A 21,456-nucleotide genomic window follows, 5' to 3' on the forward strand; every position below is an offset into this window, starting at 1 on the left:
GATGTTTTAACCTTTTAAATACCATCTCCAACCTTTGTTATATAAATTCAAATAACACAAATGTGTAAAATTATACACATCCTATATAGAAACTGTAAACATTACAGGTCATTGGGGTGAATACAAAATGTTTTTTTTTTGGACAAATTCACTTGGCACTCACAAGTGTGTTAAACGGCAACTGAAGTACAAATAGAAGGGATCATTGGATAGACAGACATTAGTTCTACAAGCATTAGGTCGACCACTGAAGGTCAACACACACATTAAGCCGACATGGGGTAGGTCGACATGGGTTTTCAAAAAAATTCCGAATGCCGACACAAAAATATGTGCACCGCTTGCGCTCATTATGCTTCGGGCACACTATTTTATTCTCCCACCACGCCACACCACGGGGGTGATTTTTTTTTTTATACACGTATAAGGTGGTATCCAATTAGCTGGAGTAATTTACCGCTGGTAATGAGCTGCACAATGCTTCGTATTAGCCTCCACCACCCCCAACAACTATCTGGGCTTTTGTGCCACTGGGTTGGAGAGAAAGATAGAACTTATTTGGAGAGAAACCAAATTCCCAATAAAAGTATTCTTAACAGCCATGAACATTGCCGCGGAAAGACAAAAGGTCTGCGTTTTTTTGCGGGCCGTGTTTCCATGCAGTATAGGGTATCATCCCGCATATATGAAAACAGGCCACAATATTAAACCTGCAGCGATCTGACAAATAGGACAAGTTGGCAACTAGGTAACATAGGCCCTGCATACATGGGATTTTACAATATGTTATATGATCAGTTGACCTAAAGAATCTCTGCAGATGAGGCGGCACATTGAACAATACCAGGTTTGTTTAAGAGAGGACAGCCTTACACACGGAACATAGCGCTGCATCGGTCATGATCGGATTCAGCTGTACGCTGTTGGGGTGTCAGCGCAGCACAGCAAATAGCCTGTATGGTGCATCATAAAACACTTACTTCAAAAAAGTCAAAAAGTAGCTCCAAGTTGTCTGGCTCCATGGTGTGTATACTGAACTCAGTCCATCGGTCAGGCTGGAGAGCATAACCACATTCTGGCTGCAAATGGCGAGACTGATATTCGGTGTTGCTTATTAGAGAGATGTCAAAACTGCTGGCCATCTTTAGGAGAAAACCAGGTGGCGTTTTATCTGGCTCTTCCTCTTCGCCCTCCTCTTCAAGGCCTTCCAATGTCAGTTTCACCCTGTCCGCACAAGAACATGTACCGTAAGTGCATGACAAAAATCGGTAAATACAGTAAATAAACAGGTGTGCTACATTCTAAGTAACATATGCAACTACCTATAGATTTCCACACTTCGATAAAACGTATAAACTCAAGCAGCGACCCATTACCTCTTGTGCTTCTAACAGCAAGCAAATCCAAAATCTATTACGAATTACAGATTTAGATTTTTTATTTTTAAATTCCAATATATTATATCTCTTGTACTTTAAGATAAAAAGTTGCGTAAAAGTTTTTCTAAACACAAAAAAAAACAGTTTTCCACAATACAGCCATGCGAATGGCGTTTGATAGGTTATTTTTATTAAAAATGTTGGAAGACTATGTAGAGTTTACAATTTGCTAAATATGAATAACATGTATGATTATTATATAACAGGAGCGGGTATTTATAAAAACTGGTGCAGAGGTAATAAAAAAAACAAATTAAAAAAAAAATATGTTCTACCCCAAAGCAGCGAAGTCTTTGCTTTCAATTTGTAAAGATTACAGTGATTGGCTGCCAAGGGGCAGATTTACTATCCATCAGATTGGCAAAGCTGTCGATTATCAGAGCCGTTACTATTGCTCTCACAACTGCCAATCATTGGTCACTTGAAAAAAAAAAATCCCAGATAGTAAATCTGAACCGACTGAGGTTTATACAGCACACGAGCACCCCCTTTGCACGCTCTATGATACTTTGTATGGTAAGCAGACAATGTCATCTGAGACAAACTTGAGCGAATCCATGACTATTCAAAAATCAAAAGTTAGATTAATAGGGGTTATTCAATTGCCCACAGTAATTTACTGCCTTCGAATTGACCCGCTAGGGCTATCCAATTGCCCCTAAAGTCAACCCACATCAGTGTTTACTGGGGATTAGTTTTCTTTAGGACCCACTGAGGGCCCCCCAAAGTCTGAGATGTGCCTCGTTTTTACAATCACGGACACAAAAAAATAAAACACATAGATCCGTGAACTTATCATGAACTCTGTGTGTTTTTGCCTAAAAAAACAAAAAAAAAAAAACAGGTAGTTTCTCGGGAGTAAAAAATGGGCTCTAAGTGTACTGCCCAATAAATCAGTGTTAAAATCACATTTGTTTTTTGTTTTTTTGTTTTTAACCGCAAAAATGTATAGGGGCTAATTGAATCTCTCCCCCCTCACAGTCATTTTTACATTATACAGGTACTTAAAAATAAAAAAACACAGATCTTTCAGTTAGCTGCTGTGTGACTCACGCAATTGTTCCCCAGTGTTAAGTGGTTGGAGCTACTGAATTACAGACCCACTTTGTGCTCATTTCTCCATGCACCCTCAAGAGGTGCAATCCAAATTGAACATGAACTGCAGCGTGAGGGCTGCTTGCGAGTCTCTCATTATAAGCTCCATGCACTTTACTGGAGAAAACAGATCATACAAGTCAAACCCGCTAACTGAATGCATCCCATAATAATATCACCTTAGTCTAGTCCTCCTCAGACCCCAATTAACTCCAAAAATGAACCGAATTCCTTTGGTTATGAAAGAGCATGTTTTTGATTGGTCACATACTGTATGCTTATTTATTGTTTTGTAATGCTGTTTGTACAGTATAGCACAGTGGTGCTGCCCCTTTTCTTTTTCCTGTAGGGACCATGGTCACCGAGGCATCCATTCGGCCCAATTACTAGAGAGGGCGCATACAAGAGTGAAGAGTCGCCATGTCCACTCGAAGATCATTTAAACTGCAAGAGGGGCACATTTTCCTGCCTCCACGGCTGGCCGGGGCTCCAAGATGAGACTGGGTTGAGTAATTAGTACCTGGCTCAACCCAGCCCAGCCCAAATAATCAGCGGGCACTGCTTTGGCCTCCTTAATGAGGTAGTGGAATGGATCACCTATGTGATAAACAGGAGGGTCTACTAGAGGACTACAGGGCATACACTTGGAGCCGAGAGGGGGCAATAATTTGTTCTCCATTTCATTATGTGAATAATTTTATAGATGCAATCCCATGAAAATGTAACATAACTGTAAATGAACCAGTCCATATGTCTTGCTAAGAATTTTTCTTCAAGCTCATGTAATTCAGGGGTAGATGTATGAAGCAGTGATACAGGAGGAGAAGTGATACTTTATCAACCACAAACCAGCTCCTGACTGTTAAGTTTTACAGGCTGGGTTTAAAAAGGGACCGTTAGGATCTGATTGGCCGGTGAAAAAAGTACCGGGCACGTTATCACTTCTCCCTTATCACCGCTTCATATATCTACCCTTTAATGATGTACTGTTTGCAAACTGTCACGAGATTACTATGGCAACCACTGTAGTCGGCATTGTAACTTTTCTCAGCATGCAAGTTCATAAGGTGCCCATACACGCTGCGATAATTGCATGCGTTTTGGACTGCATAGCATGCGATTTGCGTGCAATGCGATCCAAAGCTAGTTCAAAAAAGTATGCGCAGCACATAATTTTTGAACTGTGCGATGGGATGTCCGCGGGAGTGCGCACCGCACCGTGTATGGGCACCTATATCATATCCCACGTTCCTGCCCAATCTGCCACTGAATAGACTTTTGATTGACTGACTCAGACTTCTCCTTATGAGCTGCAATCAAATGCTCCAGATCTTGCATGAGAAGCCATATAAATAGTCCACTACAAAGCAATTTCTAAGAAGTGTTATGAGGGATTGCATCTTTACCTTGTTTCCATTTCAATAAAAAAAAAAAAAAAATAGGCGTCTTACCTTACTGGATTATATTAACGGATGAGAAAGCCCACCCGACTGGATTTACCGATTTGACTTGAGTGTGCGGGCTGTCTGCCTCAATTATATGGTAAACCAGACCTCTACGGTGCGGATTTATTCATAATTTTATATAGCTGGATTAGTATCTAAAAGGGAAAACCTTCCCATGATGCAACGTTACTTATAATTAGCATATAAAGTGTGTTAACAATCCAATGCTAAAGGAGGTTGTACAACAGCTTCCAGTCAACAAGGAAGGAGACTGTATAGCTGTACATAAATATTAAATGCCAAAAAGTCATTGCCTCTGCTTGGAGTTACTGCAGGGACACTATGTGAGTTTGTAAAATTGAGAGACGTTATTTAAAATCGGTAGACACAGAGTCCTTCGGAAGTATTATATTAATGGTGGCTCAGATTTAATAAAGTGTGAGGGCCAATAGTTTTCCTTTATTGCTCAATCTCCATAGACTTGGTTGCAAAGTAACCTGAAGCCCATTGTGGAGTGGGGGAGGAGTTAGGGCGTTTGTTAGCAATCTGATTCCGCTTTCGATCTGTCCTTTTGTCAGGCCCACTAGGGGAGGGGTTATTTACTTTATTGATACAGGATTAAGCAAACCAGTAACTGGTCACTTTTTAAAACAAGAAAACTTTATTGAACTTAATCACGATACGGTCAGGTTTGCCTTTATCGTTGTTGAAGATGTGCGGTTTAAAATCTAAAAAGTGGTGTTCAATCTTAGGTTTTCTTAAGGCAGGGTTGGGAAATCTCCAGCTTCTGAGCCATAATACTAAATTAGTGGCTGATGAGCAAGTACTAGGCGAGAAGTACTCCAACCTGGGAGTAACATACACGAATATCTGTACAAACAGCATTAGTTAGAGAAGGTGGCAATGCTCTGAGGAAAGCAAGACCAGTTTGTCACCATACCTAAACCTAGACTTTTTAAATTTTTTCTTGGATATAGAAACAGGCTGTCTCTCAGAATAATGCAGACGTAATCTAAGCTCGGTCTGACATGTCAGCCATCCGGAATCCACTGTTTCAACGCCATCTGGCAAAGTAGATGAAAGTTATCAGTTGCAACAAACAACCAAATCAGTTAAAAGTCACATACAAAAATACATCACTTGAATGGCCATTGGTTAATGCAGTATCCATAGGCAACGTGATGTCTCTTTGCATTGAATAAGAAGCACCGATAAAAATGTCAATGCATTAAATAGTCAATTTAAGGGTCAAATTACTTTACTTTGGTGTACCTTGTTGACTTGCCCAATGAGGATATAAAGCGGATATACACCAGGATTAACAATAACTTTCAGCAAGTATGTCTGTAAGGCATCTATCTTTGTGGGACCCTATCCACACTGCCATTTACCCCTTTCAGATTGTCCAAATAACCCAGGTTACTGCAGGGATGCCAACGTGTCAACCCGGGTCGAGGTGGGATATGAAAGCACCACACCGAATAACCTGGGTCGACCAACCTGGCAATTCGACCCGGGTTTAGGGGGGATGTTCAATCTCCGCCGTCATTCCCCATTCCTGGGGGAAATAGCAGCGGGGCCCTATTCAATGTTGTCTACCCCGACACCACTGAACAGGGAACTCAGAAGAACGTGCCAGACTTCACAGAACAGCTGGGGATTGTCGAGCTCCCGACCGCAGATTGCCGATTTCCAGCCGCTTCTCAAGGCCACGCCACCTTGTCAGCGCTCGGCAGGCGGGATATTGAATCCCACCTGCAAAATCACTGTCGAGGCGGCCGAGAATGGGACAGGGTCACGACTGTCGGGCCAGCCTGACAGTCGCGACCCTACATTGAATACACCCCTTAATGTGAAAGCGTCGGAGCGGTGTCAGACCCGTAATTGAGATCCCAGGTCAGACCTGGCTTTGACATCTGAAAGGAGTAATAGAGACTTGTGAAAGGAAGAAAAGACCACACGTCTGCTGCCCCCCAAAAAGCTGCTGGATACATCTTTATGTACATACAGTAGTCTACAAGGTAAACCAAACTAAAGGTAGCTGAAAAGCTCATTAAATCTGAATCCAATATAACGTTATTAGGCAAAATACCAAAATCAGAAATATATGGCACTAGCTTATAATTTAGGTATTAGGAATCACCAAGAAGTCCTATGGTCACGGAATGTTGTAAACCGTTTGAGTACTGTGTACTTAGAATACACGAGTGATTACAATAAAGGGTCATTACAGGATATGAATAAAAATGAACATTGCAGATAAAAACCGCAACAAAACATTTGTAGAATAAAATCCCTCATATGAAGTTCAGTTCTGAAAGGTTCTAATACCCAGCACCCTTTTCTCTCCTGGCCATGTACTGCAGTGGACATGTTCAATAAAGTTATTTAAGATAGAACGTAGAACATGACCAGAGAATTTTCTTGGTGAATGTATGGCCAATGGTACATTACAGTATGCCCAATATTATTGCCACCTCCCAGTTATAGACTTTGAAGTGGTTCAGGGAAGTTGCTGGGACAGCCTGCACTGGAAATGCAAGATTGATAACAGAAGTATAACTAGATGACCAGTGACATCACTTCCTTGGGAACACTTGTGTACGATAAGAAATAATATAGCCTGTGCTGTATATTATAAGCACACAATAAATCACTTCAGTTTCCAACGTCCTTTATGAAAGCAGGCGCCTTTGTGCCTTAACATGATCACAGAGCTTCTTGGTAATTTGTAATAGCTTTAGGAGTTTACATGCTGGGCACATTCCTCTCTGCATTATTCACTATATTATGCTGGATAATGGAAACGTCTCAGCAGAGTTCCAATAGCAGAACGCTGATGTGATGAGATCACCCATTAAAGTGACACAGTATAGTTGCGGCGTTTACATTACAGATACATTATTTCACAGTATAGAGGCTGCTCCGGTGATAGGGCTAAAGCACATCCAAAATTCAAATAGGGAAACCACACCAACTGCCACCCCAAACACCTCAAGCCGGGACTCCCTGGCAGTTGTGACTTTTCCGCTTTTTTTGTGCCTCAGCCCCAGCTCTGGAGCAGCCACACACACTGAACACTAGACGATAAAACCGGTTTAAAAAAAAAAAAGTAATCTACCATCTAATACAGGGGCGGTCAAACCTGTCCTCAAGATTTACCCACAGTTCACGTTTTCCAGCTAACCTGTGGATCTATAGTAGGAATGAATGCAGCAGGTTAGAAAATGTGACAGTTAGTAATGGCTACAGCTGTGCACCAGCTAGGCGACTTGGAAAACAAGGAATGTTGGTACATCTGGGGGCCGGTTTGGCCAGTCCTGACAATACATTTTTTAGGAAGATACCCTACCTCCAAGCCTGACCCAAATCATAAGAATGATCGCAAAGACTAAAATCAGATTTTAATGTAAACTCTAATGCTCAGCACAGGCACCACAGACGTTGGCCTACAGACCAGACAGGTCCTAGTGTTGGATTATCCAATAGTATGCCCGCTCCATGGCAAGTTTGTTATAAAACGCCAGCCTGTTCTGTCAAGCTCAATATACTGGGTTTAGGTTTACATTAAAATCAGATTTAGATTTAATATATTTGTAAATAATCAAGTTCAGATTTCTTGAAATTGACAATTTCCAGCTTTGATCTGACAAGTTCCCAAAGGCCTCAACAGTCACAGCAAAACACCCGTACTGCAACAGCGCACATAATTTAAACAAGGTCTTTCATTCTATCCAAGGTGTCTCCGATCACGCAAATGGGAAGTCCATGGGGTAAGGGCACTGACATTTAGCAAGGACCCGCCATTGTAGTATATAGCCCTGGACTGTTGGCGCCTTTGGGAGGTACCTGCTGGATCAGAGAGCTCAATACACCAAACGTATCAAAACGATTTGTTCTCATATCTTTAGGATGTCTACCCAAGACTATGCAATATTTATTCCTTAAAACATCTGAAATTCACATGATAATTTCACACATTTTCCTCTAAGTGTCTGTAAAAAGTAATGAACCGTATAATATTTCCCTACTTCTCACCATTGTATGATAGCATTACAGAGACACCTGGCTGCTTTCACGGTCTATATTTTTAGAAAATCCCTTCATTTTCTATGCACAATACTGGAGCAACAATTTAAAAAAAAAAAAAAAGTACATTCCGTTTACCTGCTGCTGGGAAATTCAAGGATCTTATAGTCATAGGGGATAATGTATCAGTGAAGGGGGGGTTGGACGTTCCAATGACATGGAAATGCCAGCAGCAGCACCTTATCTCCCCTCCCCTCATGACTTGATTTTTCCTCGGATTCACAGATTTCTTTTTTTTTTTTTTTTTTTACACAAACCTAATATAGGAGTAAATTTACTAAAGTGTGAGCTATTAGAAGTGAGAGAGGCTGTGGCTCTCCAGCTGTTGTGAAACTGCAAGTCCCAGCATGCCGCACCACTGTTTTGCAAAGAAGGATTGCTAAAACTATGGCAATGCATGCTGGCATGTGTAGTTTCACAACAGCTGGAGAGCCGCATGTTGACCCGGCCTGTTCTAGAGCACAATAGCTAGAATTGGATTGGTTGCTATAGGCAACCTCACTTCCAAAAACTCAAACTTTAGTAAATGTACCCCTAAGTGTGGCAAATAGCAGCAAACAAATGGCCTTTGGTGGTGACTAATTGAGAACCTACCCCATCGGTGGGTGCAAATACAGCTTTCCAGCCAAAAGAAAGATGTAAGTGAAGCATTCATAATGTGCCATGTGTAGCCAAGCCAACTGGTCAATATATATATGTTGGGGAATGCCTGAATATTAGTTTATTGCAGATACTCTACTGGACGGTGTACTAATTGCCTTTTATAGCAATCTGGAACCAGTGGCTATAATGGAGAAAGGTTTCCCGTGGAACGTCAGAGCAGGACATTCCAAAACTCCCGTTCCTTCAGTCGAGACGACAGTTGTGTGAGCAACACCAGCCCATCAATTCCCAAAGAACCTCACTGCAACATGAGGTGAGAAGTGTCTAATGCATAGGCTGCATACTCACATACTGGTCCAGCCTGTGAAATAAACACCTCTGCCGTGCGCATGCAATGGAAACCTGTTTTGTGGGGGTTAGGAGGCAACAGAGCAATATTACCAGATTAGAGATTTGTTATAGTTCCACATGGAGAGTGTTCTACATAGCAGTGTAGTTAATGCCTTTCTGAGCATCTCAAGTTATCGGAAGGTGCGTTTTAAACTACGCTATAAAATGACCCATTCATTCTCTTCTGAATACATCATCTTACTTACTGTGAATACCAAATTCGCCATCGTCCACGAAAGGTTCAGTCTCTGTAAGTAAAACAAACTCCATTAAGCAACACTAGAAAAACCCACAAAACAAGAAGTTACGCCAATGTAGCCTCCGGGAAATAATGACTGTGTGTGTGTGTGTGTGTGTGTGTGTGTATGTGTGTGTGTGTGTATGTGTGTGTGTGTGTGTGTGTGTGGTCCATCAGCAAGGCTTGTTTTGTTACAATAAGGGGCATATTCACTAAAGCTTCTAAAAATTATAATGTGATGTTGCCCATAGCAACCAATCAGATGCTGCATACCAGATCTGTTTTGCATCCTAGAGAATGATAGAGAGAATGATAGAGAGAATGATAGAGAGAATGATAGAGAGAATCTGTCTGGTTGCTATGGCAACATCAATTATTTTCAGTTTTAGAAGCTATAGTAAAATGTACCTATGACACTAAACCAGGTTTCCTTGCACTTGCTATCAGAACACGGAGCGGCAGATGATTGCTGGAACTACACAACCTGCCCCACACCAATAGGAATATTTATAAGAATATTTTACCTTTGTCAGAATTTGTTCAAACTGGTATCTAAAGAAACGTGGATGTTTCATATAGCCAGATGGGCTCACTATGGGGGTATTCAATCCCCGCCGCTATTTCCGACGGGGGGGGGGAAATAGCGGCGGGCGCCTGTTCAATGCGGTCTTTCCCAACAGAATGGACCTGACTTTAAAAGCAGCCAGGCCCATTTTGCCGAAAACGGCCGTGGATTGTCGAAACCCACGGCCATTTTCAGACACGCACCCTTTCCGCCGATCGGCAGGCGAGCGGACCGAAAAAACATGCTGAGGTCCCGACTGTTGGGACGTACCGACAGTCGGGACCCGGGATTAATTACCCCCCTATATGTTCCACATCCTTAACAGATAAAAAACAAACACAAAATCTAGATACTATACAATAAAGGTGACCCTTCGCAAGCATAGGGGGAAATCTGTCAAGCCTCTGAAACAATTGAGAAGTTGCCCATAGCAACCAATCGGTTGCTTTGTAGAAGTTTCTTCGTTAACTTGAGGCAGATTTGGTTGCGATCAGCAACGCTTCCACTGTTTGGGCTTGATACATCTCCCCCTATTGGAGGGAATGGTAGGACAGAAGGAACACTCTAGAGCAGGGGTGGCCAAACCTGTCCTCAAGATCTACCAATGGTGCATGTTTTCCAGGCAACCTGTGGATCAATAGTAGGAATGAATGCAGCAGGTTTGAAAATGTAACCGTTAGTATTGACTACAGCTGTGCTCCATCTGGAAAACATGGACCGTTGGTAAATCTCGACGACCGGTTTGGCCACCCCTGCTCTAGAGCAGTGATTTTCAGTCTTTTTACCTTGCCTTAAATTAAATAAGATTATAAAAAATTGCCAAGGCACATCACGAGATCCCCACAGGGCAAAACACATTGGCCCCCACAGGAAAAAAAAACAAGCCTATTGGCCTCCATATAAATATCAATCACACTGGTCCCCACAGGTAACAAAAATAAAAATACATTGGCTCTTTACATGAAAAGAGACCAGTAAATAACAGCTGAACTGGTGGTGACTGTAAACTGGTTTGGGCATCTCTAGATCTGGGGGCACACTTGAGAACAGCTCAAGGCACAATAGTGTGCCACGGCACAGGGGTTGATAAATACTGCTCTAGAGTACCCATGATAAACATAGTACAAGTGCACAAGCTTAGTCTTAAGGTACACACGGGGGCGATTTTGTGTAATATCGCGGGAAATATGGTCGCTAAGCAACCATATTGCCCGCGATGGGAGTGTACAAAGGCGATATATCGCCGGGTGCGCGCTCCCGTTTTTACCTCTGTAGTGATCGCTGGTCGCAGGAACATGCTCCTGCGACCAGCTGATTACCACTGCCGGCCTCCCCCAGCAGTTTCTTTTTCATCAGCGACCATCTCTGGTCGCTGATGAAAAGGAGAAACTGAGCAATATATTGCTCAGCCATATATGGCTGAGCAATATATCTCCCCCGTGTGTACAGGCTTTAGTTATTATATAATGGGATCCTAAAGTTGGTTTTAATTGTTCAGTATATATCAGCCCGGTAGTCTTTCGGCTCTGCATTATTGAATACATATTGAAAGGACATTCCATAAAGTGGATTGTAGAACAATCATTAACAAGAACTGTAGTGAAATGTTTTTTTCCCCCCAATGTTGTTAATAATAGAGCGTGTTCTAATACTTCATAAGTACTAGTCATGAATACCCCATTTACAACCTCTTAGGACACAGCATTTCAACAGTAAATCATTAGCATAGCTTTCAAGGTGACGTCTGTACAGAGATTACTGCTTGCATGTGTTATCTGACCCAGAGGGGTCACCACGCCCTTGCTCAATGTTAGCAAGTCTGCCCGTCTAGTCTCACGTAGCAATATAACCAGCTGCTGTATGACGTCAGGTCCGTAAAGCAGACCTGGAGAGAAGACGAGGGCAGAGGGTTCACCCAGTGATGAGATATCTATACCACAGCATTAGACGTTAAGAATAAGTTACTGATCCCATGCAGCAGTCGTCTGCTCATACCTAAAGGATTTATTGATCGTGGCTGCAGATGAGTCTCCCACTTCTGAACTATGACTTGGTATGGACCGCCAGAAGTCTGCAAATTAAAATTTGAAGATCTGCATTGATATAAATCATACCACTTTAAGTATATAAAGGGTTAAAGCGTTCTCAACTGTAAAATAGAATATTGGAGGTCACACAGGAGACAGGGCGGGTAGATTTAAGATCTGTCAGGTTTACACATACAACCGTTGGTTTTTAATGGGCAACAGTACTTCTTGCTAAACGAGGGTTTTAGCATCAACTGCTATTGCCGTTTGAAATCCATTGAATCAATGGAAGCTTTGTAACCAAAACAAACCGTAAATCTACCTCCAAGAGAAGCAATCGGTCTCTTCATGGCTGTGCCATTAGCATGGAGCGCGGAACACCTTGGTGACTACTATTTGTCTTATACTGTAATCATTTTTTGACAACGGAATAAAACATTTGCAGTTTTTTTTAGAACTGTAATATCAGATTGATGTAGTGGTGCACTTCACTTTAGTTTTTTTAACGAGAAAGTATGTACATGACAAGACTAACTCAGGGCCGGTGCAAGGCACCGGAGCGCCCCAGGCGAGTCGGGGTGGGGGCGCCCCAGTGCCATGGTGTGTGTGTGTGTGTGGGGGGGGTACCTGTTGCGCCGTCTGGGGAGGAAGGGGTGTCTATTCCGGGATCTGACAGGAGCCTGCGCGGGTACCTGTCCTGCGACGCTTTGTGTATAAACCTGGTGGCAGCGGGGGTCCCTGCAGTGAATAATAAATAACTAGCTCTATCCGGCGGTCGGGCGGGAAGCGCATCTGTTTTGAAACTGGCCGCACGCTGATTGGCTGAATCAGCGTGCGGCCAGTGTTTTCAAAATAGAAGCGCTTCCCGCGCCGCCGCATAGAGCTAGTTATTTATTATTCACTGCAGGGACCCCCGCCAGTTTTATACACAAAGCGTCGCAGGACAGGTACCCGCGCAGGCTCCTGTCAGATCCCAGAATAGACACGCCTTCCTCCCCAGACGGCACAACAGGTACTCCGTGGCATGGGGGGGCGAAATGCCACCCTTTAGTGGCCGGCGCCCTAGGCAAATGCCTAGACTTGCCTAGTGGTGGCGCCGGCCCTGGACTAACTGAATACACGTACGGTACGTGGAGAATGGCCGGTACAGGTGTAACGTTTGGTGGAAACACAAGGATAGCAAAAAGCGGCCAGTGATTAGAATCTGTATGCAACATTCACCAACCCACCAGTGGCTGCTTAATAAGGTTTGCTGACTTCTGAGTAACATTACATGCACTGAAGCACTAACAGAGAGACAGGCGGGATAAGCTTAACTCTGTCCTTACATGACAATTAGGACTTCTGTTTTGCGTTATAGGTAAAAAAGCCTACTCTGAAATAATGGTGAGAAGACTACGATGAAATTTTAGTGCATGGGCAGTACGGACGGTGTAATGTTAGCATTACTGCCTCACAGCACTGAGGTCATGGGTTGGATTCCCACCATGGCCCTAACGGTGTGGAGTTTGTATAGTATCCCTGTGCTTGCGTCGGTTTACTCCCATGATCCAAAAATATACCGGGAGGTTAAATGGCACCCAACAAAATTAACCCTAGAATGTCTGTGTGTGCGTGTACATGTGGTACTGAATATAGATTGTAAGCGCCACTGGGGCATGGACTGATGTGAATGTTCAAATAGTCTCTGTACAGCAGTGTGGAATATGTGTGCGCTGTATAAATAACGGTCAATACATAAATAAAATAGGGGAAAACCACAGATCTCAACTTTGAATGTAGACAAAATAAGGAACCATATGAAGCAAAGGCTATATTAAAAAAATGTTTATACATCTGGTTCATTTCAGGATTGACACAAGCATGTACACAAACTTTGGGTCTAATTCAGACTTGATCGCAGGGCAAATTTGTTATCAAAATGGGCAAACACCACCCCTTTCTGTTTGCCCTGGTACGATCTCAATTCCCCTTAGTTCCCACATCTTTTAAATATTTAGGAGTTAGTATCCCTTTATCATTGGACCACCTTTTTCCCACTAATTTTACCCTGTGATAGCTGCAATATCTATGCTCTTGTCCTCCTGGGCTAATTTAACGTGGTCATTACTGGGTAGGGCCGCTGTTATTAAAGCATAGCTTTTCCTATACTTTACAAATGTCCTCTTTGGACCTTGCCAGACATGACTGCGCAATTGCGAACTGCATTTTCACCACCTTCTTATGGTCTGGTAAAGAAACCAAGAGTGACTTCTGCTAAGCTTCAGTTACCCCGTTCAGGGTGTCCCTGATGTCCCCGCGTTTAGTAGAGCGGTCAACTTTAGGTACATAATAGATATGTTTTGGGGCCGTTCTGTTTACACCAATCATATCCTGGAGGAGGAACAATTTTACCCTATTCACCCCAGTGCATTGCTTCATACGCCACAAAAAACTGATTGCATTAATATTATTTGAATGCGTTTTATTTAAGGATACATACAAAGCATGGGTTTCACGAATAAAATCTTAAGAGGTCCCCGCTGGTTTCCCGCTTTGTAACTATCTGGGGCAACCCGCATTTCCCCCCGGGTCTCGATAATTCTCAATACACTCTTTACAAGGAGAAGGGTTTGTCTTCCATACGCAATGTTTTTGACCCGGGAGGCCATCTCTTCTCTTTTGGAGGATCTTAAAAATGAAATATAGGTTACCGAACGCACATTTCTTTATGTTTTTACAAGTTAGACATTTTATCCAGTCGCTATGATGGATAATAATATTATGGATCCGATTCCCACACTTTTGTCTATAGTACGCATTGGTATCTACAAATTACGCTGCTACTGCACTGGGGTCAATGTCGCTTTCCGAGACAGAAAGTGGGCTAGGTCCATGGATGCTTGGAAATCTGATACACGGTCTATTTCTGATGTAGAGGAAACATTGCCAGCTGACTATGAAATATTTGCACTCTGCCTCTTCCGAAGTTCATCTAAGTATTATATAGGGCTTACATTGCACCTGCCCAGAGAGCACACATGGTCTCAGACAAAACGGGCAAGTGTATATTAAATGTGGTAAATATGCTGCCTGTTATTTACATCATTTCTGGCAGCGCAGCAAGGTGGCGACTTATGGGAATAGAATTATTAACTTTAACAATGTTATTGTTAAAAGGTGTCTAAAAGCCCTACTGTATGTTTATTGTCCAATTTTAGGGCTTGGGATCTGGATGGACGTAGAGCGACACTCTTACCAGTTTTAACGGTAATTTTAGGGGTGGCCAAGATACTAATCCTGATTTATTGGATTAGGCGCTCGGCGCCTTCTATCATGGACACCAAGGCTATGCGCCATAGAGTGTTATATATGGAGAGTCAAGCCACATTGCCTGATATTGAAACTGGTGCAGTACGTTTCTACAAAAAGTGGGGTCTGTATAGCGAGAGTTTGGATTCCACCACTCAGTCCCAAATATTACGTCTCTATGCGAAAATGTCTTGGTACCTGATAAGACAACTGCACAGCGCACAAAAGGATTAGTGGCACATTTTGTTACGTCATGGATGTTTACCGCACAATGAGGGATTGTCCTTGAACGGTCCCCTCCAGGCTTCCTGCTACCAAAGTGACGGTAATACACTAGGCTAGGTGTACCGCCCTGTCCTTTCCCTTTTTGTCTTCTCCCTTGTCGTGTTGGTCCCACCCCCCCCCCCCACACACCTTTTTTAATAACACGGTTGTGTTTTCACTAAAATCCCGGATTGATTATTTACCACTATTTTTTGGGGCAACTCCTATGTATATTCAATTGCAATCATTCTCTTTATGTTCTTTGCTTTGATTTTTACAGTGTTCATATTTGTATGTTGCTACTGCAGTAGAACATTGAAAAATACTAAATAAAATGTGTTTGGAAGAAAAAAAAAGGGCAGAGAAAGTAAAGGTGGCCATACACCTGCAGATTTATCTTCAGATCTGTCTGGTTGGAACAAAAACCTGGTTATAGATGAGCGCAAATGACGGTTGACCATTTGCTTGGAAATGCTGGAAAACTGACAAACTGTCCATAACCATGTTTTTGTTCCAATCAGCCATATCTGTATCTGAAGATAAATCTTACTAGTGTATGGGCACCTTTAGATTTGGGTGGGATAAATCTGCGTGTGTATGGCCACCTTTAGGCAGCCAGTATTTACCCTGCACAGAAACAAAATAACTCCCCCAAATCTAACTCTCTCTGCACAGGTTACATCTGCCCCACCTGCAGTGCAGCGTCGTTTTGTCCATTCTGAGAACAAAACTTGCGATCAAGTCTGATTAGGCTCTATGTTTCGGGAATAAAATGAAAAATATTCTGTACAATTAGCTTCAGGTGTGTGTATAAGGCAGTGGATCCCAAACTGTGTGCCATGGCACCATCGGGTGCCTTGGGGGACTTGCAGGGGTGCCCTGGGTTGGTGGTCCATGACCAATTCAAATTATTTATGACAAATGTAATAGGCAAATTGTGGACAAACAGAGGTGAAACCTGTCCCTCATAACTGACCCTAAGGGAAGAGCTATAAATACATTTTAGTCAATTTAATATGTTTTCCTGATGTTCTCAATTAGAAACTTTTGGCCTAGGGGTGCCGTGAAATAAAATTCTGATATTCAGGGGTGCCGTGATAAAAAAAAAGTTTGGTAACCACTGGTATAAGGTGTATATGGAATATAAATGCATTCAGTGTTTAGGCTTGCATCTGACTCATTAACTCATGGTATGCAATTATTCCAAAAATCCGACATCCAAAATCTGGTCACAACCAATTTACACAAGGGTCATTCATCTTGTATTTAAACAATATTTAAAAAGGAGTTAGATTTCAATCAAAATGACCCCATACTAAAGAGAGAAGGTGCATTTATAAAACAATACATTCAAAAACACATGTAACTTGTGGTTTAGAGTCAGAACATTTTTTTTTTTTTTTTTTTTTTAAATAGGAATGCGTTTTATAGGAAGTTGTATAGAATTTGTGGTACAATAAACCACATCGGTTTTAGTTTCAAAATGAATCGAATCAACCACTAAAACCAGAAACCCAGGCCCAATATAAAAGATGCCGTTTAAAAAAAAAAGCTCCCATATGAAGACATCATTTAATACAGGGATTGGGAACCTGTGCGTCATGGGGGGTTATTCTAGTTCACTCTTTCTGTCAAAATCCTTCTTAGATGGACAAAACCATGTGCACTGCAGGTGGGGCAGATGTTACTTGTGCAGAGAGAGTTAGATTTGGGAGGGGTTTTACTTCAAACTGATATCTATATTGCAGTGTAAAAATAAAGCAGTCAGTATTTACCCTGCACAGAAACAAAATAACGCACCCAAATCTAATTCTCTGCACATTATACATCTGCCCCACCTGCAGTGCACATGGTTTTGTCCATCTAAGAAGGAGTTTGTCAGAAAGAGTGAACTAGAATAAGGCCCAAGGTCACATCGCAAAACTGTAACAAGGCAAGCTGGGACATGTAGTTCACAACAGCTGGAGGGCCAAAGGTTCCCCATTGCTGATTTAATAGATCAGCCATTGTAGGAAGCATTAGACGACACCATTAGGGCCCCCGGGAGATCTTACAAGCCCTGTACCAGTGGGGCGGGAATGGGTGTGTATCATTAGATCAACATGCATTAGGTCAGCCACTAAAGGTCAACACACTGAAAAGGTCAAGATGGCTTTAGGACAATAATGGGAAGGTCGACATGGGGTTTTGCCCTGAATGTCGACAGTCGGCATGGACACCGTATCGGTGCACTGCCTCCCCTTGCAGGGCTCGCCAAGCTTCGGGCACAACATTTTATCTCCCCCCACGCCCTAGTGGACAGTAGGACATGGAATACCGCACATGTTGGCTCAAATACCCATGTGGACCTAGTGACCTATACTACATGAATACACCTCGTTACATCATGTGCAGTCGCAGATAGAAGGACAGGCTTGGGACCAGGTGCTTTGTACTTGTAGTCCCCACCAGGACACCACTCCTGTGCACAATTAGCACACAAAGCCACGTAATACGGCTTCCAGGCCTGAATTACGTAAAGCATACATCGGTTTTACTTTTTTAAATAAGAAGTCCAATGAACACTCCATTAGATTAGCAGGTGGGGCAGATGTAACACGTGCAGAGAGATTTGGAGACAGGTGCAGTGCACAAAATTAAGCGGTCCAGTATGTGTGGGCTACATGCCAAAGCAGCCAGTATTTGCCCTGCATGCAAAGAAAATGTATTTTGCTCCCCCTTGCATTGCAACATGGTTTGTCTATGTCAAAGATGCGTGCCTTTTTTTTTTACATCACTCCGAGCTCAGAATCAGGACCATACTCTTTACACACTGATCTTCACATCTAAATGAAGCACAACAGGTGGAGCATTTGAAATTGGGATGGGGAACCTTCGGCCCTCAAGCTTTTGTTGAACTACGCATTCCAGCATGCCATGCAACAATTTTACATTGGCCATATAACAAAACTGTAGCAGGGCATGCTGGGATGCGTAGTTCAACAACAGCTGGAGGGCCAATGGTTCCCCATCCCTGATAAAGAGCAAAGTGTAAGCTCTTGTCACATGTGTTCCTCCAATACAACCCCAAATACTTGACAGCTTATACAAAAAAAAAAAAACTTCCCTCTCCGTCCTGCATCAACCCCAAAATGCAATGACCCTTCTGATCTTTGTCACAACTTCCGCCCCTACATTGGTCACAGCCTTAGATACATTGGGGCAGATGTATATAGTAGTGATAAGAGAGAAGTGAACCAGTGTGAAGTTGCCCAACCAATCAGCTGCTCTGTATAATTTTATAGTATGCAAATAGAGGTTTCATCAGTGCCGATTGGTTGCCATGGGCAATTTCTCCACTGGCTCACTTCTCCTTTATCACTGCTTAATACATCTGCCCCATTGTATTAGACAAACAGGAGCAATGATAAAGTGTAGATAATACAGAAGCAAAACAATTATTTCTTGGAAAACGTCTGATTTGCTATCACAACAGACCATGCAAAACAGCTCATTACATACCATTGGCTCCAGGAAGATACCCTTGAAATACCGATACTGTGTTGGAATTCCTCTCGGAAGCGTAACATTTGTTTTCCAGACAGTACTGTTGAAAAAGGGCACCAGGAAATGATTACAGATGCAACATTACATTGTCGGGTCACGCGTAAGTTAGGGAGGTTCCCTGGGGCTCCCACCATTTTGGAGAACTGGAAGTTCTCAAGACTTTAGTGGGACAATCCGCAAAGTGCTAGAATGGAATAAGGAGATAAGGGGTCTGCAAATCAAAAAGGTTTGTCAAATAAAAGCTCTGTAAAACGTCACCTTGCCGAGTTGTTCTGAACGCTTAGTACGGTGAGGGGGAGAACATTTAACGTTTCAGAATTTAAACAGTAATTATTGTGCACTGCACAGGACAGCAATGCACACGTGATCATGCCAGTGGGGATGCCTAAAGAGGATCCCGACAGGAGTTATATCCTAACCCTCTCAGTTAGTGCCTGACCCTCCTACCCAGCCACCTAAACCTAACCTCCCCCCACCTCGCAGCCTGATCCTAACCCTAATCACCCTTTTATGTACCGAACCCCAAGTCTTCGCTACTGCCTTAACCTAATCCGCCACCCTTGGTCTAAAGCAGGCATGTCCAACGTTGGCCCTCCAGATGTTGTGAAACTACACATCCCAGCATGCTTTGCCACAATTTTGCTATTCGAGAATGCTAAAACTATTGCAAAGCATGCTGGGATGTGTAGTTTCACAACATCTGGAGGGCCAACGTTGGTCATGCCTGGTCTGAAGCTTTGAGACCCTGAATACTTACGATCGGAATGCCAGCTGTCGGAACTCTGGCACCGGCAACCCGACTGCTGGCATATTAACTGCATCCCCTGCATAAAAGCCTTCTAACATATACCAAGGTAGCATTCAGCCTGGGAAAAGTCTGTATTGATTGCGTTCGGTGACCTGCCTGTAACTGGCTTTCACCGGTATGATCTTCATTGCTGATGCAGAAACGGTGTTTGTGTGCGTATATTAAGCAGAACCTTTTTGTTCTTTCCATACACAAGACAATGAGTTGATTCTGCTGTCACGCTTTAGCAGTTTTATGGATGCTGAATAGCAAATACAACAACACAGACGTGGCATACGTACAGTACAAATGCTAGGTTGCCAACTAGAAGGCATCTTGAGCTCTCCATATGGGGGAGAACATATATTTGTGCATGCAATGCTTCTAAGTTGTAGAACTACTTATGTAACAGTTTACTCTTATTTAGCTCCTCCATTTACTCATCACCTCCCGAGTTTAACGTTTAAAACTTTTCATGAATGAGATCCAGACATACCACAGTGAGCTGCCAGTGCCCCCCTTCAAACGACGTCTATAATGATCGCAGCTATGACAAATACTCGGCTTGTTTCCAAGTTATCTAAAGTATTTCTGTACTGTAGACTAGCCGCTATGGTCGTACATCAGAAAAATCTCGATAAAGCTTCACGGCCATACACTGCACACACACAGTAGTGATTCCAGGGGGGGTGCATCACTAAGTTACACACTCCCTTGTCTGTGGTTTCATAATTCAGGGCTGACTTTGCTCACATTAAGGATAATGATACATACAGATATGAAGGCGCTTGTTGCTTACTTACCAATCATTAGAGTCAGGCTGTAAGATAACGGCTCTTTCTGGTCTCCAGGCACCTAATAGTTCACTACTCCCACATAGGGCAAGGACCTCGCCTGTAAATGAAACGTTATTCCAATCTCTTTGTACCTTTTAGTTCAATGCTATTACATAAACCAAAGCCAATGTAAAAACAGATTGTGGCACTATGAAGGTAAAGGACATGTATTCTGTGCGCAGTAAAGGGATCGGCCACACAGGGAAGAAAAGCCAGGCCGGCGAGCCTTGTATATGACTAGGCCTGGTGGTGCATTACTATACCTGCCAGTGACAGGACTGGGACTTTCTGATTAGGGAGGGAGGAAGACCAAGAAGTGAGATAGAACTAGAGATGTGCAGGTTCGGATTTGGTTGTGACTAGTTCCCCTTCACCGTAAGGACCTGGGGAGGAGAGGGGGCGTGGAGGAGGAAGAGCATGGTCGGAACAAAAGACCCAAATGGATGCTCGCCGCGCTTCGGCCTGGTTACTAAAGGCAACCAGTGGTGGCGTGGATAGGGAAGGAACGAAGTGAGCCTGCGAGGATCAGTTTGGGTCCCTTGTTGCGAACTTGCTCCTCCTCACCCTGCCCCCTCTCCTCCCCAGGTCCTTACAGCAAAGGGGGACTAGCAGCTACCGTTTGGATTTACCTGGATGTCAAAAGAGGGATCTTATTGCCTATCCGGCTGTCACATGTTTTGGAGCAAAAACATGTGACCGCTGATAACCAATAAGATCCTGTTTTGACATCCGGGTAAATCCAAACCTGCACACCTCTAGTTAGAACCCTGAATGGGGTCTAGGCCTGTTTGTGGTTTTGTTTAATTCATGCTGCCCAGTAAAGCATTAGCTTAATGTATAT

The 21,456-nt window shown here is 43.0% G+C and overlaps 1 protein-coding gene across 1 annotated transcript in view; it reads right to left on the reverse strand.

Annotated features, from left to right (window-relative positions):
- The window catches only part of GPCPD1 (glycerophosphocholine phosphodiesterase 1), a 52,958-nt gene that overhangs the window by 22,175 nt on the left and 9,327 nt on the right, over positions 1-21,456 (reverse strand). The window contains exons 3-8 of the mRNA XM_083175617.1: positions 20,583-20,673; positions 18,948-19,032; positions 11,860-11,935; positions 9,268-9,309; positions 4,920-5,043; positions 981-1,224 (exon numbers count right to left, since the gene is read on the reverse strand). Coding sequence (XP_083031743.1) covers positions 981-1,224; positions 4,920-5,043; positions 9,268-9,309; positions 11,860-11,935; positions 18,948-19,032; positions 20,583-20,673 — 662 coding nt within the window. The remainder of the gene's footprint in view (positions 1-980; positions 1,225-4,919; positions 5,044-9,267; positions 9,310-11,859; positions 11,936-18,947; positions 19,033-20,582; positions 20,674-21,456) is intronic.

The sequence above is a fragment of the Crinia signifera genome, chromosome 3 (genome assembly GCF_055691185.1).
Source record: "Crinia signifera chromosome 3, ASM5569118v1, whole genome shotgun sequence".
Taxonomy (NCBI): Eukaryota; Metazoa; Chordata; class Amphibia; order Anura; family Myobatrachidae; genus Crinia; species Crinia signifera.